This window comes from Numida meleagris, chromosome Z (assembly GCF_002078875.1).
Source record: "Numida meleagris isolate 19003 breed g44 Domestic line chromosome Z, NumMel1.0, whole genome shotgun sequence".
Classification (NCBI taxonomy): domain Eukaryota; kingdom Metazoa; phylum Chordata; class Aves; order Galliformes; family Numididae; genus Numida; species Numida meleagris.
Window position 1 is genome coordinate 65412350 of NC_034438.1, and position 17581 is coordinate 65429930.

General features: G+C 41.3%; 1 protein-coding gene across 1 annotated transcript; it reads left to right on the top strand.

Moving 5' to 3' along the window:
- Positions 5890 to 17581, top strand: INIP (INTS3 and NABP interacting protein). The gene is made up of 5 exons (XM_021381194.1): positions 5890 to 6063; positions 6532 to 6608; positions 12813 to 12915; positions 15405 to 15495; positions 17154 to 17581. Exons 2-5 carry the CDS (start codon positions 6584 to 6586, stop codon positions 17247 to 17249), a joined length of 315 nt encoding a protein of 104 aa, XP_021236869.1. The 5' UTR covers positions 5890 to 6063; positions 6532 to 6583; the 3' UTR covers positions 17250 to 17581.

Sequence of the window (17581 nt, forward strand, 5' to 3'; positions counted from 1 at the left end):
ATCAGGGCTTCACCAAGGGCAACTCCTGCCTGACCAACCTAGTGACCTTCTGTGATGGAATAACTGCGACAATGGACAAGAGAAGGGCCGCTGATGTCATCTATCTGAACTTCAGCAAGGTCTTTGACATGGTACCCCACAACATCCTTCTCTCCAAGTTGGAAAGATATGGATTTGATGGGTAGACTGTTTGATGGACAAGGAACTGGTTGCAAGATTGTTCACAGAGAGTGGTTGTCAATGATTCAATGTCTGGATGGAGATCAGTGACAAGTGGTGTCCTTCAGGGGTCAGTACTGGGACTGATGCTCTTTAATATCTTTATCAGTGACATCAACAGTGGAAACAAGTGCACCTTCCACAAGTTTGTGAATGACACCAAGCTGTGTGCTGCAGTCAGCATGCCAGATGAGATGGTATGCCATCCAGAGAGACTTAGGCTCGAGCTGTGGGCGCAGGAGAACTTCATGAAGTTCAACAAATCCACATGCAAGGTCTAGCATCTGGGTCATGGCAGCCCCCAAGTACAAGCACTACTGAAAAGGACTTGGGGGTACTGGTTGATGGCAAGCTGGATATGAGCCAGCATGACCTCATCTGGAGTACTGCATCCAGATGTGGAGTCCTCAGTACAGGAGACATATGGACCTGCTGGAGCACATTCAGAGGAAGGCCACAAAAATGATCCAAGGAATGAAACACCTCTCCTATGAGGACAGGCTGAGAGATTGAGGCTGTTCAGTCTGGAGAAGAGAAGGCTCTGGGGAGACCTGACAGTGGCCTTTCAGTATCTAATGGGGGGCTATAAGAAAGACGGGGACAGATGCTTTAGCAGGATCTGTTGTGATAGGACAAGGGGAAATGGTTTCAGACCAAAAGAGGGGAGATTTAGATTGGATATAAGGAAGAAGTTTTTTTTTTACAGTAATGGTGGTGAGGCACTGGCACATGTTGCCCAGAGAGGTGGTGGATGCCCCATCCCTGGAGACACTCAAGGTCAGGCTGGACCGGGCTCTGAGCACCTGATGGAGCTGTATGTATCCCTGTTCATTGCAGGGGAGATGGCCTTTAGGGGTCCCTTTCAACTCAAACGGTTCTGTGATTCTATGAATGTTCACAACAACTAATTTCTGGTAATAGCATGAATTTTGTGTATCAAAACAGGTCAGAGTAAGGAAAGGAGTAACGAGGAGCAAGATAGATGTCTACCTCCCTCTGCCTCAGGGAGGGGAAGGAAGGAAAGGAGAGAGGGGAGGGAGGGGAGGGGAGGGGAACAGAGCAGAGCGGAGAAAAAAAGTATGTCATGTAGCTGACTTTCTGTAGGAAAATTCTTACACACACAAATAGAAAACCTCTAAATGCATCAGCATGTGGCTTATCTGGCAGGCACAAGAATGTACAGCCAAAACCTGAGGAAGGAAAGTATCTCTTTTCTTAGTAGTAGCAGCACTGAAATAAATAAATGTCTCAATTCTACTAAGAAGTTATGACTGATTAAAAAGATGATAATGTTCCAGTCTACATTTCCTTCTCCATGCCACTAAATGTAATGGTGTTCTTTTATGACTGTAATATATTCCTTGACATGCTTACTGGTAGTCTTCTTTTTGTTAAATATTCTGCAAGCTAAAAACAATCAGCATATTGAAACATTCAACCAACAGAATTAAAATACAAATTGAGAATCAAAATCAGTGAGTGGCTAAAGAGAGACTGAAGTTCACTGTCCATCTCATAACACATATTAATCAGAAAAGGATGGTACATTCTCCTGGCAAAATCTTAACTATTTCTTATGGTTACATCATTTCAGCTGGAAAAAAATATATATATATACAATAGGCATGTCTATCATGTTAATGAGGAAAGAAGGCAAATGGTGGATTTGGGGATCAAGAATCTCGCAAATTCAAAATAAAGGTCTCCAGTTTCATGTGTTTGTTTTTTTTTTTCCTCCATAGTTCTACCTCTGTATCACTGAAATCAAAATCCTGCAGGCTATCTCTTCAGATTTTTACCAGGTTAAACTGAGAGGTGAAATACCTAATGGTTGCCTTTTCATTCCTGCTAGTCTGGTAGGGGATACAGCAAGGCTGCACAGGAATGCTTTTGTACCTCCAGTATGGCAGGGTTAGTTTAGGAAGTACTCTTACCACTTTTGGTCTTTAGCTGAATCTTCTCATCCAGGGTTGGGGTACAGTATTATTAAGAATCTTTGGCACCAAATGGAGAGCATTCTATGTATGTCAGATCTCCTGTTATTTTTTACTGATCGTGGCACCTAGGTCAGGACCAGCAAGAAAGGGAATTTTGAACAGACACTATACAGTGCTATTGACTTACACTGCATATTAGATATACCTACAGTTTTTGGAATAGAAGCAGTTTGGTAGTGGATTCTGAGAACTGAGTGATTTCTGTATTGTCTTTCTAAATCCTCCAAAAAAAGAACATTTTTCTCTTTAAAACAATCCTAATTTTAAAATTAGTTGACAGATGTTACATACAATAGCAACTACGCTATCTGGCAGCAAAACAATTTGGTTGCAAAGTACTTTCCTGCACGGCAAGGGTTGTAGCAGCTCCTCACCAATAAAGGAAAGTGACCTGTGGGATAAGCTATTTACAAATTTAAAGATAAGCAGCACCAGTGGGTTACAGCTGCTCTGATCTGGATTGCCAAGTGCTCAATAATACCACTTACGATGTTTTTATAATGGCAGATGGCTTCTTAAGTGCTCAGAATGAGTCTGAAAAGGACTCCTTCAGCTCTTTCATAACATTCGCTTTCTAATGCATCCTCATTGTCCTGTTCAGATAATGAGACATAAAATACCCAGTAGGTTTAAAATGACTAGCAAGAGGCTGTCTTCAGGTTGAATTTATTTAGCACACCAGACATTGAAAACCCACCTGCTTTTCATCAAGTATTCTATTTAAAGCCTAAATAATAGGATTCTTCTGTATAGCACACTCCAGACAGTAGACAACAAACACCAGGGTAGACCAGAGGCCACACCAGTCAGACACTCAGGCTTGACTGGCAGTTGACTTTTCAGCTGTTGAGAGCTACTCCCCGATACCTTTGTCTTTTCCCACATGTGCTCTGTTTGGAGAAGATAATGTTAGCATCTGTCTGCACATGAGCATATGTGACACTGAATGAAAAATGACCATTCTAGAGGATGTTCAAAATTAAAACTGAGCTATATTTTTGGAGAAAAAAAAAAAACAACTCCTTTCTTCCCTGTGCTATCACAGCTCATGTCTTTCACTGTAGAGATTGAAGAGAACAGGCTTTTGCACCCAAGCCATTTAAAATTATGCACATGCTTGACTCTGCATACAGACGTGATCACTTTTAGTCAACAACAGCATTCATGGACACATTTAAACTAATGGGTATGCTTTGCTGCATCAAAAGCCTTCAAAGCTGTCAAGTTTGATGGGGAAGCAATAAAGAGGACTGTGGAAAGACAGTGCACTTGTGATAGATAATAGAAGTCTGTGCTAACCAGCAATCAAATGAAAAATCAAAAGTTCAGCCATAGAGGACTCCAGCTATAGCAAGAGTATCTCAAGGCAACTGATTATATAAAAAAAAAGACGCCATATAAAATGATTAAAAACTCTTCAAAACATTTTGAAATTTATTGTCTGCATGTGTGTGTGTGACACCTACAATAAAGACAGGAAATAAAAGGTGCTGTTTACAATGGATCTGTATGAGTAGCATTGCCAGTTGGAAGGAAGAGCACCGTGTGGAAGATCTTGGCTCAAGGCAAGCTGATACACTGCACAGTCCAGTTTTACTTAAGCCAAAAAAATGGGTAAATAATTTTTTACCTCAGCTTTAAGCTTACCTCATCTGATAGCTGCGTATGAGTTCTATATTTCATAAACTTTATTTGATGAACATGAAGGAAGAATTTCAGGGAAAATGAAAGTCCTCTGATGTACTAAAGATTAGACTTCATTCCTTTCAAGGGTTACCCGTATTTCCTATTTCTGTAGCCCAAAGAGGAAATTAATTTGCTGATATGAAAATTCTTCCAAAGCCAATCATTTGACTAGAGGCAGCACCATGTTTCCGGACAGATGCTTGAAGCTGAGTGTCATTAATTTTCGTCATACTTCTACAGAACTGTCTCAGCCTTTCTGCAACTGAGTTTCCTTGCTGATGACTCCACATCTTTGCCTTTCCTTTTTCTACCCTCCTTCCTTGCTCCCAGCCAAGAACCATGGTCCACTCCTTAAATCTCGTCATCAGCATTAGCTGAGTTAAAGAAGAACTCAGCCTGTTTGACTCTAATTACAGCTTTCCAGAATCACTTACACCTTCATCCTGGCATGAACATGCAGTGCAATGCATCAGATTTGGATCATTGTCTTGGGCTCTGCACCGTTCTTCACCCACAATGCTTCTCAACAGTTAAGGATGGTATACAAAACTTGCAGATGAAGTGAATTGCAGATCAAGACAATATAATTAAAAAGGAGAAAAAACAGAACACACGATAACTCTCAAGAGACAATGAGAAATTATTTAAACAAACCAAGAAAAAAAAAACAGAGGGAAGGAGCTCAGTCAGCTGTTTAGACAAAGGGATTTGGAAATAACGCCCATTTGTGCATAAAGCAGCAGTGTTTACCTTCAGCAGTATTAACATGACTTTAGTAGTCCCAAAGCAAACAGAAAGCTCCCTGTGACTGGCAGCTATTTGCTGGTTGCTTGAGTGCTGGTTGGGGTTTTCATCAACACACACAAACACATAGAGACAGGTTTCACCAGGCAAACAGTCTGGGTAACCAAATCCTAAATCTGGAAGTCGTAAGTCTCTAGACGTAAATTTGCCAAGTTTTAAAGTTTTCACTCTTACTGAGGTTTTGAAAAGTAAGCACAAATGCATAAACAGGGAGCATACTTGGTCACTGGAACGTTCCCTGTCCCAGAACCAGTATACATAATACAAGTACATGAAAACGTGCATGAAAAAATACACTGTTTTCAGTCAAATGAACTCTGCAGATACTGATAGAATTTTCACAAATTGTTTATTTCCCCCAAATATTATTTCCACAATCTGCTCTGTCTGCAGCAGAAGTTTGGAAAAAAAAATGTCAGCTCCCTTCAACAACTGAATATATATTTAGTTGTCCAAGATAATGGAATAGCGTGGCATTTGGCAGCTACACTCTCTACATTCTTACCAATATGAGTAATTCCATCTTAAGTAAAACAACTACAGCTTTAACGAGCCCTTGTTCCACTTTAAGCCTGGACGCTGGCGAGCAGCTCGGAACTTGTAAGGCTTGGTGAAGCACATGAATGTAGGTGGCCTGCGGGCGTGACTACCAGACACTACATAGTGTGCCAGTGGCTCAAGAATGCGCACTTTGCATCAAAAATTTCAGCATTAAATATTGAAATAACACACAAACACACGCACAAAAAGTTCTTTACTTCATGAAAGTTTACTGCCTGAAAGAAAATCCTGCATATAAAGCTACAGTAAAGCTGCATAACTGCCTCCTCAATCAGTCACAGGTCAGTGCTCAGGCACGTTTGCTGCCCGATGTATTATTTGTTTGTTACAGTTTTAATAACTGATTTCACTTGTCTGCGACCAGAGGTACGTTTGCCAAAGCCCAAAGCTCAAGACACTGCCCACGAACCGCCCAGGGCGCGCACAAGCCACGCCCAGCACGCCCACAAGCACAATGCCAGCCCCCGTTGGATAGGACCCAGCGGCGACCCCAGAGAGAGGCGGGGCGGGCCCGCCCACTCTCTTTGAATCCGATTGGCCACCTGCACATGTCCGTCAAGCCTTGGTACGTGACGCCTTTCTGAGCCGCCCGGAAGAATAAGGCGGAGAGCCGCGCGGGGTTAGATTCGTCGCGCGGAGTGTGACGTCACGCACGGGCCAGCGTGTGCCGTGGGCTGATTGGTCGTGGCGGTGCGGGGCGAGCGGAGCCGCGCGGGGAGGGAGCGGCTGGGACGGGATGGCCGGGAGTCCGTCGGGCCGGGGCTGAGCGGGGCGAGGAGTGGGAGCCCTGCAGCAGGTGGGTACGGTGCGGGGGCAGGGCGGCTCGAAATGGGGTGGGAGGGCCCATTCCAGCGGAGTAACGGGGTGGGGGGGGGAATACAGGAGGAGAGTCCCTTCCAGTGGCGGGGGGGAAGGGAGGGAGGGGATGCGAGCAGGGGAGCGTGTTGCATGTGGGTCTGGAGGAAGAGGAAAAAGGGGAGTGGGAGAGTTCGTTCCTGGGGCGGGGGAAGCTGAGGGGTTAGGTCATTCCCACCGGGAGTGGCCCTGAGGTGGCTTTGATGTTTATTCTCAACTGGTTGTAAAGAATCAGTGACAGCTCACGGTGTTTCAGTGAAAAAATCCAGTGAGAGCCGTATAACTGTCAGTCAGACAGCTCTGTCTGTCCAGCATGTCCCTGCTGTTGGTGGTTTCATGAACTCTGTGACAGATTTAGATCCAAACTTTGGAAGGAGAAGTACTTACCTGTGCTAGGCCTGTTTTGCAGGTATCAGTGAGGTTAACGTTTGAGCTGAGTGAAACGGGCCCGGAGCTGAAGGATGGCAGCAAATCCCTCGGGACAAGGTAGGCTCTAACGGGTGGACTCTGGGCAAAGCATCTCCCGAACTACGCATTTAATGTGTAGAACGGGCAAAACAAAGAAGGAAGGTTGGGCTGGAAGTGGCAAAATCTGAGCAAGATCCTGGAGAAAGCGCATCGGGTGGTTAGCATGAGGCGGCCCCTGGTGACCTCAGGGTCTCCTGGGTGGCTGTGAAGGCCCTTCCTGAAGCACACTGCAGGTGTGCACAGCCATCAGCACTGAGCAGGACTTCAGCCCCTGCGGTAATGGCAGGGGACAACCATAAGTCTGCACCATGTCATGGTGGGAGCGGTGAAACCTGGGTGGTGATAGCAGTCATGGGCAGGCAGTGGGGTAGCCTAGAAGGAGAAGCCAAATTAAATCATAATGGCATGCCATTGGGAGTTTCTTTGCATGATGACACATCACCATTTCTTCATTAAAGACATGGAAATGATCCACCCATAGGGCTGAGGCTCTGGGTTGGGGAGTCTTGTCTCAAACAATTGAAAGAGGGGCTTAAATCGCCCTCTAGAGGTGCCTTCTTTATCAAGTCTTAATCAAGCTCTGAAGCATCTCTCATCTGTGGAAAAGTTAAGGAGAAAGAAACTTCCAAGATATGCTTCCTTGCCTATTGAAGTGAATTCAGTTTCCCAGTGTTGTGTCAGTACCCTTGCCAGGAAGGAGGTCCTACAGAGCTGGGTACAGTCAATGCTGAAGGACAGAAACTGGAAGGGCTACCAGGCCCTTATCTTTTAGTTGCTTTTCCTTTTCTGTTTGCTTTCAAAATTGAAAATAAACACAGAAGAAATGTGTTGGTCCAAAATACATATTTTATTTTCTGCTTGGGCAAAACAAGGTAGTTTTTGTAAAGCTCATTGGGATTTTGTAAAAGTATTGAGAGAAGAGTACTGCAGCTAGCTGTCTTTTTGCAAATTTGAATGTTTTTCTAATAGTGACTCTTACTTTTGTTTGTCAATACCATGTCAGAATCAGTGCAAGGAATAGGATGTCATTTAGAGTTAAAAGCTACTTTTTCTTAAATACTTGTGTGAATTTACTGGGAAGTAGGGGGGGATTTTAGTGTTAGAGTGCCTTGGGTTTGCTTCCCTCAAAATTGCACAGGGTATATTCAACATATATTTAACAGTTTAAGGCTTCTGAATTTTTCTGTATTTATCTCCTGGCCAGATATAGTCCAGTAGTGTAGGTATATGAGGCAAACACTGTGTTTTCAGCTTACCATATGGTATGTGTATTGGTGTTGTTCAAGTAATTCATTCTGTCATTTCCCTTTTGGACAAAAAGGAGTTTTCTGAAACACTAATTGGAAGAGTTCTGAACACTAGAACTTACTCAGACTTAGACTGCATTCAGAATATTTTTGTACCGGGTTGTTTCTTTCCCCTTAATCATTACTGGTTATTTTCTTAGATGGACTTAATTCAGTTTCCTGATGATTTCAGACTCAGACTGGAAAGGTTAAGAGTTTTTGGGCTAGACATCCTTTAGCTCACGGACCTCTGTAATGAAAGCGCTCCTTTTATTAGAATTTCAAAGATGAAAAGCTGCAGCTGTTTTGTACAGCAGAACCGCATAGGACGTAATGAAAGCCTCACTTTCAGGGCTTTATTACCACATGAAATGGATTGCTTGAAACTGATTACAGCATTTTTTTTAAAAAAAGGAGGGGAAAAAAAAAAAGGAATAGCTTTCAGTGTGGTGCATATTGTCTATAGCAGGAGCTCATAGGCCATAGTGGTGGACTCTGGTGAAAAGAAAGATCAGCTTCTGATTTTACAGAAATTACTTAAACATTCTTGTTAACGTGATGCTGCTGCTGCAGCACTTCACAGTACTTGTGGAATGTACATTAATGAGGTTACTGTTGTAAGACTTTTGTTTGTGCACAAGAAGACCAGAGCTCACCTAGAAAGTGCATTTACTGCATGTGTAGGGTCCCCTGGGAGAAACCTCCTCGTAGGGCTGCAGAAGGAACTGTAGTTCAGATCCCCACAGATGGAAGCAGTAGAGGTCCTCCTTCAGACTGGTCTGAATGATTCCAGGAAAAAGAGTACTGGTATAACGGAAGAAGCAAGCACTTGAAATAAATGCTGGGTTGAAAGCTTCAAATTGGAGCAATTCTATAAAATCTCTTTCTCTCCTGGTGTTTGTTTGCAGTTTTGTCTTTGAGCACATTGATGTTACACAGCCTGAGCAGGCAGATTTAGTGTTCTTCTGCAGACTCTCTCTTAAAGAGGAAGACCATGATGTTTTACATTGAACTATATCATCTACAAACTGAACTGCTCTGCTCTGCATCTGAGTCTGATCTGTGTGCAAGTGCAGTGCCCAAGGGCTGTAGGAGATCTCTTGCCTGGGCAAATTTGCAGCCATAAAGCAGTCAGTGGTTTGTGTTCACTGATGCATGCAGCTGTTGACTAGAGAGACAGACAAAATATTAACATATCCTTTGTTAAATTAATGTACTCAATTGCTAGTATGTTGTTTGTTTCACAGTTACACAATTTATATGAAAGCATATCAGAATATTGTTGCTGAAAGTATTGTTGCACAGTATAACGATAGATGATGTTTTGTTGTGCCGCTAGCCACAAGGAGTTGAGAAAATCAAAGTATAGTAAGTCTTTTTTTTTTTTTTCCCCAGGCACGGGGTGTTTAGGTTCTCCTTGGATTTTACTTTTTTAGGAGATTGCTGCCTTGCTTCATGAAGGATACCATTTAGGAAAACATATATTTCAGTAAAGAAAACGCAGAGAAATGCTTTCTGAATTGAGCACACAGTGTGCAGTGTCAGTACCATATAGAACTTAAAGCAGACATTCAGCTTCATAACCATTATTTGAAGAAGTCTGTCCTGAGCATGTAATATCTGAAGGCTCTTTTGTACCTTTATGTTTCCATGGACAAAAAACAATGCATATTCAAAAAAATTTTTACATACTGTGTAACTGAAGTTACCAAAAGATTAGGGAAAAGAGCAATAAATTTAAAGTAGATAAAGGCAGTACCGGTTTTTGCCATGCAAAGTTAGCTCCTAGAACTGATGGAGAGGTCAAGGACACGGGGAGGTAGGTTTGGATGTTAGGGATCAGGTCAGAAGGACAAGGTCACTATGAGCTCTTACTGATACTGGTGTAACTCAGTAAGGTTTTGACCTTCTGTCATCTTCTGCTTTTCGTGTGCAGCACAGGGTGGTAGTAAACTTCCAGCTTCTACACAGAGCACTTAATACAATGCTTGATGTCAGAAATACAGATACAACAAAGAAGAGGTTTAAACTTGTAATATCTTTAATCTGGGATCTTGGCACTGAGAATCCAGATCCTCAATTCAACATCCAACACTGACAATGATCTTTTTAGCTGCTATAAACAGGTTAGTAATTTTGTGTACGGATTCCTGAATTTGCAAAGCAGGGAAGAATACTCATGAACTGCTCAGTAGTCGTGCAACTCCTCCCAGTTATAAGAGAAGACTAAACTTAAAGCTTTAGTAAGAATTGCTGTGCTTGAAAATCTGTTCTTCTCATGGGTGTGTCTTAGCTGAGGATGGCTTTTCTTTTTTTTGGCATGTTCACATGTTTAGTACCAGCAAACAGAACAGCAGAATAAAAACTACAGATGGAAGATTACTTTCGTTACAGTTCAAGTAGGTAACTTATGTAGCTGTTTCAGGTTGGTCTTTACTGAAGTGCTCTAGGGGCCTCAGCAGGGAAAATCTGAAGGGAAATCTCTCACAAACTGTCAAATTTGGTGAATGGTCTTGTAGGGATGCCAGTTTTTTCTCACTTAAATGGATTTCTCGTGCCCCACTCTCTCAGCTGTTAACTTTTAAATGAGCAGGTTTTATTTTGCTTTAAGAGCAAATTAAAAATACTACTGGTAGGATCTTTGTGGTACTCAGCTGAGGAAATAACTTGTATGTGTTGGATGTCTCCCTCCATTTTCCCAAGTAGGGTTTTTTCTGTTTATCATTGACAAATTCTCTTAAATGACTTTTTCAGAACAGTGGATGGCGAATGGGTAATGACTGTGTTCTGGAGCAAACTATTACTTAAAATAAATAAATAAAACTCTCAGAGGAAGGAAGAGGAAAAAAAAGTAATTCAAGTTTCCTCTGAATCTCTCTACGATTTCTGATGTATGATACTGTAGCAAGACTTGCTCTAAAAGAAAAGATGATAGTCTTGCTTGGTTTCTGATTGTAGTCCAAAAACCGCAAATAAAATTTTATTCTTACATATGTTATAAAGCTTTCTGAATCATAACATCTGCTTCGTGATAAATGTAAGTACATTAAGTTCTTATTTTTTAGCTGATAGTAATGCATTAAAAAGTGGTCATCTTTTTCTTGCCTGAGTCACCATGCTGTCTGACTTCCAAGCATGTGTGCTCTGATTTATGCATTTCAGGATAAACTAGTGCTCCTAGAAGGGTATTGGGTAATATGTCAAGTTTTAATCTTTTTGCCTGAAAACCGTGTAGAATGAACATACAAACTTCACGACCTTAGCTTGGGCTCTCATAGAAGTACTTCAGTTATTATATTGTCTCCAGAATTCATGAGAAGTAGAGGTCTGAGCTAGCTGCAACTGAGAAATGTTGAACTCTAACTTGTTGGCAATATCTCAAAGCCTTTGCCTCTCTTAGTGTGCTGTCAGTCCTGCTGTCTTTCAACGTTTTGAGCTCATTACTGTTTCAGGGTGTTTAAAATAAACTTTTTTATTTATTTATTTATTTATTAGATAGGATACATGGAAGACCTGAACTGATACTCTAAGAAAAGAGGGAATTTAAGTAGAAATAATGTATCATGTGAAAGAGAGAAGAGCAAATGTGAAAACAGCAATGAATTATGTTTAATTTAAAATCTTTTAACAAATGTAAAGATGATTTTGGATGACCTTACATAAAAGCACAGTAAAATATAATCAAATGGCTTAGCTCTTTAAAGATAGCAAGAATTGGGAGAAGCTGAGGTGTGGGGTGCATGTGTTAGGCACAGAGAAAGAAAAAGGTGAGTGTTTAGTAGGGAAGCAATAAGGCTGGATGTTATTATGCATGGCGTGTTCACAGGGCGGTGAGGCCCTGGCACAGCTGCCCAGAGAAGCTGTAGGTGCCCCATCCCTGGAGGTGCTCCAGGCCAGGTCGGACAGGGTTGTGTTGTGACCTGACCCTCTGGGTGGCAGTGCTCCCATGGGGTGGGTGGGCTTTCAGGTCTCCTCCAACCCAACCATTCTGTGAGTCTGTAACATAATACTGAGCAGCAGCAGGCACCTGTACATCTGGTTCATCTGGTAGCCACCACATAAGTAAGAGATGAGTTAAATCCTTTGCAATGGAAGAGACTTGAGTAAGTACAGCTAGTTGGCCACATCTTTGCTTAAACAGCTTTGAAAATACATCAGTAAGCCATTTTAGGCATTTTCTAAATTCTTTCAACCACTCTACTTCTTGACCTCTTCTCCAGCGTACAAAGTCCCTTTCTGATTTTGAGGAACGGTGGACAAACAAATAAAGCTACTGTCTCGTCTTGTGTACAGACAGTGAAATTTTGCTTCTCTATTCTAGCATTGCAGGCATTCCCCAAACTCAGAGTAAGGGCAGCATGTATATGGAAGGATATCAGTATATTAAAACTAAAACTTTTCTGCATGTGTTGAATAACAGATTGTCACTTTATGTACAAGCACATATGCAAGCTTATTGGTGGTCTTATCCTTACTTATTACATACGTAAAAATTGTACTACAGTTCGAGGTTATTGGCATGAAAAAATAGGCCCTGGGAGTATATTACACTGTTATCATACTTTCTTTGACTTCATTTTAAATTTAGAATCTGGTAAGTTTACCTTTCCTTTGAAAGGGAAGTTATTTGATCATGTACCATGGCTGTAGGTCCAGAAGTGGCTTGGGAAGTGGTAGGGTCTAACATGAGATAGAAACCTTTATTTTAAAATGTATTAATATGTATGATAGCTTAAGGCAGCTATTTCAGGTGGCAAAATGAGAAGAGGAAAATTAAACCTTCTTATTAATAGCCTTTTGAATGGGAGCAAAGCTTTGAAGATTAGAGTATTCATCATAATGTCATATTGCACAGAGATTTTTAATTCCACAAACTTAGAGTAGGGCCACAGAAATCAAGTAAATCTTTCTAATATTTTTCTGTCATTCTCACTAGGTTTCCAGAATAAAAATAGGGTTGCAATCCTGGCAGAACTAGACAAGGAGAAGAGAAAATTACTTATGCAAAACCAGTCTTCCACAAATCACCCTGGAGCCAGGTATTTTATGTTCTTAGACCTGTTTGGACATCACTGGTTAAATCAAGGGGGGTTGGGGGCTGGAAAGAAACATCGAGCAAGCTGTAAACTGACTTAAACGCTTACCAGAAGTGTTTGTTAGCCATCCTCAGTAATCAGTCAGAGACACCTTGCACACTAGGAACACATTAATATTTAAAATTGTTTACCAGCAGTGAATTTTGGCTTACTTAATTTCCATTTGAGAGGAGAAGAAACAGATATGCTTGCTCAGCTGAAGTCTACCTTAAAGAAGAATTAGGAAGCAGGTACCTAGAAAGCATTTAATATTAGTAAAAGCTAAAGTACTCTAAGGAATGCAGGTAGCAGGCCATAAGCTTCAAGGTACTGCACGTCTAGAGAACAGTTCTAAAAACAAGTGAGTTAACCCTGAAACTAGCAGCATGCAAGAGAAAGTCAGTTCATACTACTGCTGATCTTTTTGAAAAAGGCACTGTGTTGTAAGGCTAGTTCTACACATTAGGTGTAACGATCTAAATTGAGTTTAGAAGCTTTTGTTGGGATATCTCCTATTTAAGGAAAAATTTAAAAGGACTTTTGTCCTGAATAAGTAGGTACACGATCTCCTGCCAGCTTACTTGAAGAAATGGAGAATGTTGTGCTTTGGGGCCAGCATGAAGCACATGCAGTGCTGTATTCTAGACACAGCGTTACATAAAATATCTGTACAGGAGTTAGATACTCTGAATACAGACTGAGTGCTGCCTGACACTTTCTTGAAGGGGTTTCTAGGTCACCATTAACTATTCCTTGCTGTGTGCAGAATATTTGAAATCACCTCAGTTGGATCTCTTCTGTAACTCAATACACAGGTATGATTCAAATGCAACTATTATTTAGGGAGGAAAATAGAAATATTCACACCGTTATGTACAAACACCATCAGGCAAAAATACTTCCACACTTCACTGCAGGTCCAGCAGAGTTTCAGGAGTGCTTGTTTGGTTTACTTTTATTTAATTAAATAAGCATTATGCCAGTAAGTGGAATTAGAGCCTACTGTTTTCAAAGGGGACAAAGCAGCAGACACGCTCTCTGCTTTGGCATGGTGGACTGACTGATGCATGGTTTTAGAGCCACTAACAATTCTGTGGCTAGGCTTTGAACCGTGGAGTCAGCTGAAATAAGACCATGGAATTTCTGCAAATTTGGTAGAAAAAAGCTTGATGTATGTAAAGTACAGTAGCCACACAGCCTATATAGGAGTGAATGAGTTAGCTGGTCTCTATGCTTAGTACAAGGAAATACTCTAAAATAAAAAAAAAACATATTGAAAAATGTCAGCTTCTGATGAAATCTCAGGACAAAAATCATACTGAAAAGTTAGAGAGTGCAGAATTGAATGCAACAGAAACATATTCAAAATAAGTGAAAATATTATGTTTTAAATAAACTGAGTAGTGCTTCTCTCCAGCAGTGATGCTTATCTTCATTTTCGTCATGAAATATGTTTAAACGATTACTACTTGGCTTACATTATACTTCTTTTGCTAATCTTACACTTAGATCTTTTTCAAAAGCAACCGTGCTTATGAATTGTGTTTCAGTAAGTCAGCTGTTGACATCATTGCTAGGAAAAATCAACTGATGTGTTTCCTTGGATCCCTTGTTGTCCTTCATACTTTCGTTTCTGAGTGAGCAGAGCTGGACTTTGAGCACCAGTGTCAAGAGCCAGTTTGAGAGAGTTGTCAGCTCCCTTGTGTTACAGTTCTAATGGCAGTCTTAACTGATCTTTATTTGGAAGATGACTGCTCATTTTAATTACATAGAGTGGGAGAAAACATCTCCTTTTAATTCCTTATGTTTGTTTTGCAAGTTGAATTAGTTTTAAGATACAAAAGCATAGTAAACCTACTTATAAATTTTAATTTGCAACCTAATATATGCTGTACTGAGATAAGCAAAATGAGTTGTGTGTACCCTAAGCTGTTGTCGGGGGATCATTGTTCTAGTTACATCAATAGGAAGCTTTTTTACTACAAGCAGTGAACCTGCTGCCTGTCTGCCAAAGAGCTGGTTCTTACACTGAAGAATGCAGAGCTCTTGTTCGTGCTTCTGTTTGTAACAGTAATTCAGGACAACCATGGAGTGACTGAGAAATGGTGAAAACACAAAGCTGCAGTTCTGAAAATTGCTGATGATTGTATCCCGCTTGTTCCACTGACTTCAGTGGGACTTCACCACTGGGCAAAATCCACAACAAGCTTCAGGACTGTGAGCCTTCCAGGTGTAGTTTGTCATCAGTTGGTTTTGTTAGGTCGAATGTTACAGCTGTGATCACTCTGTTTTCCCTTTCTTAGTTACATTAATAAATAGCAGTTTTCCAAATAGTAGTTAAAGTCAGGCCATGAGTTGACTAAATCCTAAGCTGTGGAGGTTATGGCATTTTTATCTGTGGGTATGTATCATGTAATCTTGTTGGTTTTTTTTTTTTTTTTTTTTTTTTGCAGCATTGCACTTGCAAGATCACCTCTAAACAAGGATTTCCGTGACCATGCTGAGCAACAGCACATTGCAGCTCAGCAGAAGGCTGCACTGCAGGTAAACTGATAAAAAAAAAAAAAGGGTTCCAATGAAAAAATCTTTAGCAGTTAGGTTTCACACATTTGTCACAAGTGAAGTTTTGTCTTTTGTTATGAGTTTAAACCTTTCAGCTTCTCCCTTAATATGGTTGTAGGAATGTAACCTGTAGCATAATCACAGACATTTTGTACATCTCTGTCAGTTTCATCAGGCTTAGGAACGTCTCTTGAACTGTAGGGAGAACACAAGTGGTACTGATTTCCTTGCTTGAATCAAGTAAATACACTGCACTTCTGAGTGATACAAGTCTTGGGAAACTTAGCCTGCAAATGTAAAACTATGTTGCTTATGTTGGGTGAAGCTGATTTCAGTGTTGAAATCGGAAATTGAGCAAGAAAGCCAGTGCACGGCCACTTGTTTTCCTGCCATTCCAGCATGACTTGGCAGAGGGCATAGGAAAAAAATTGGGGATGCAAACTGACGGCCCTGTTTGTGTGTCTTATGCTTCGTTGTATTTCTTTTAACTGGTAAAGGCCACAGATTGCTTCTCCTAAAATGGATGGGAGCAGAACTGAGCTCTGGCTGGGTCCTGTGTTAATCACAAAATATTGTGGGCTTAAAGGACACTCTGGAGGATTCTAGTCCAGTGCCCTATCAAAGCAAGACTAAGAGCAGAGCTGTATCATTCAGGGTGTAGTCCACTTGAATTTTGAAGCACTCCAAGGATGGACTTCTCACTGTCTTTCTGGCCCTGAATCTAGCTCTGTCTTGTCTATAGCCCTCACTAAGTGTTTGAAAACAGCCTAAGATTTCCTCCGAACCTTCTCTCCTGACTAAAGGAGCTCGGACATCACCATTCTCTCACATGTTGAGTGTTGCAGCCCCCAGCCATCTCTTTGGCTGTATTGGACTCTTCCAGCTTGTATCTCGCATTGGAGAACCCCAGACTGAGCACAGTATCCCAAGAGCTGCCTTGTGCATCCTGATCAGGGGGAAATAATAGCTTCCCTTGGCCTGCTGTCTTTGTTGTGGCTGATGGAGCCTACCATGCTCATGTCCTTTATGAGAAGAGGGGAAAACTATTGACTCAAGTTCACTGTGATATCCACCAGAGCTCTTCCCTACTGGTGGATGGAAGGAATATGCAGACTGTCTAGCTTATGGGAGACCAGTCTTTGAACTGGAAGGGGCTGTATAGGGTTGTACAAAAGCTGTCTAGAGCCATAAGCAGCAGATGCTCCCTTCCAGTGAGCAAGCATATGTATGGCATTTGTACATGGTTGTATGGCATTTGTACATGCAGCCTCAGGGCACTACTGATGAACACTTCTGGTATACAGTCACATGTGGCATCTGTCATGTACCAAGACCTGTAAGATGGTTATTGATGGGAGCGGAAGCATGAGGTCTTTAAGAAGAGTGGCCAGGAGTTAATCTACCATTCTCCTTACCTTTGTTGGATTTCAAGAGAAGAGTGCAGCAGAGAATGGCCAAGTTAGTAGAGCTGACAGGCCTTTCTCAAATACGTCTGATTTAAAATGCTGTTATTAAATTTAAATATCAGAGCTGAAGAGTAGACTGGGAGAAACATGTAATTAATGCTGCAGAAACTGTAGTCTTGAATTGTATCAGTGCTACAGGGAGTTATTCTTTAACAAATATTTTTCTTTTTCCAGCATGCGCACGCACACTCTTCAGGATACTTCATAACTCAAGACTCTGCATTTGGAAATCTTATTCTTCCTGTCTTACCTCGGCTTGAGGCAGAATGAGCGATGCTGTTTCTCAGAACTGCAAAGTCTGATCTTAGCCATAAGCAGGAACTGTCTGATTTGTTAATTCCTTTACTTTTGAATCTGAAATCCTGTTTCATTCTGGATTCTAGTGGTTGCCTTTGGAAGTGCCAGTTCAACTAATGAAAAAGCATTGTTGTTGAGCAGAGATGTTTATTCTGTGTTTCAGGCTGAAGTCAGACATAAGACCTCCTTGGTGTGTCAAGTGCATGGTGCTTGCTCATTTCTTCCTTTTTAAATAAATGTCCAAACCAGAGTCTTCAAGAGATGTACACAATAATAAAGAACATAAATGCTGTTAAAGTATACAA

Coding starts and splice junctions, on each gene's coding strand:
- INIP (XM_021381194.1), top strand. CDS start 6,584: ATGGCAGCAAATCCCTCGGGACAAG. Junction 6,609..12,812: donor AGCAAATCCCTCGGGACAAG/GTAGGCTCTAAC, acceptor CATTCTCACTAG/GTTTCCAGAATAAAAATAGG. Junction 12,916..15,404: donor ACAAATCACCCTGGAGCCAG/GTATTTTATGTT, acceptor TTTTTTTTGCAG/CATTGCACTTGCAAGATCAC.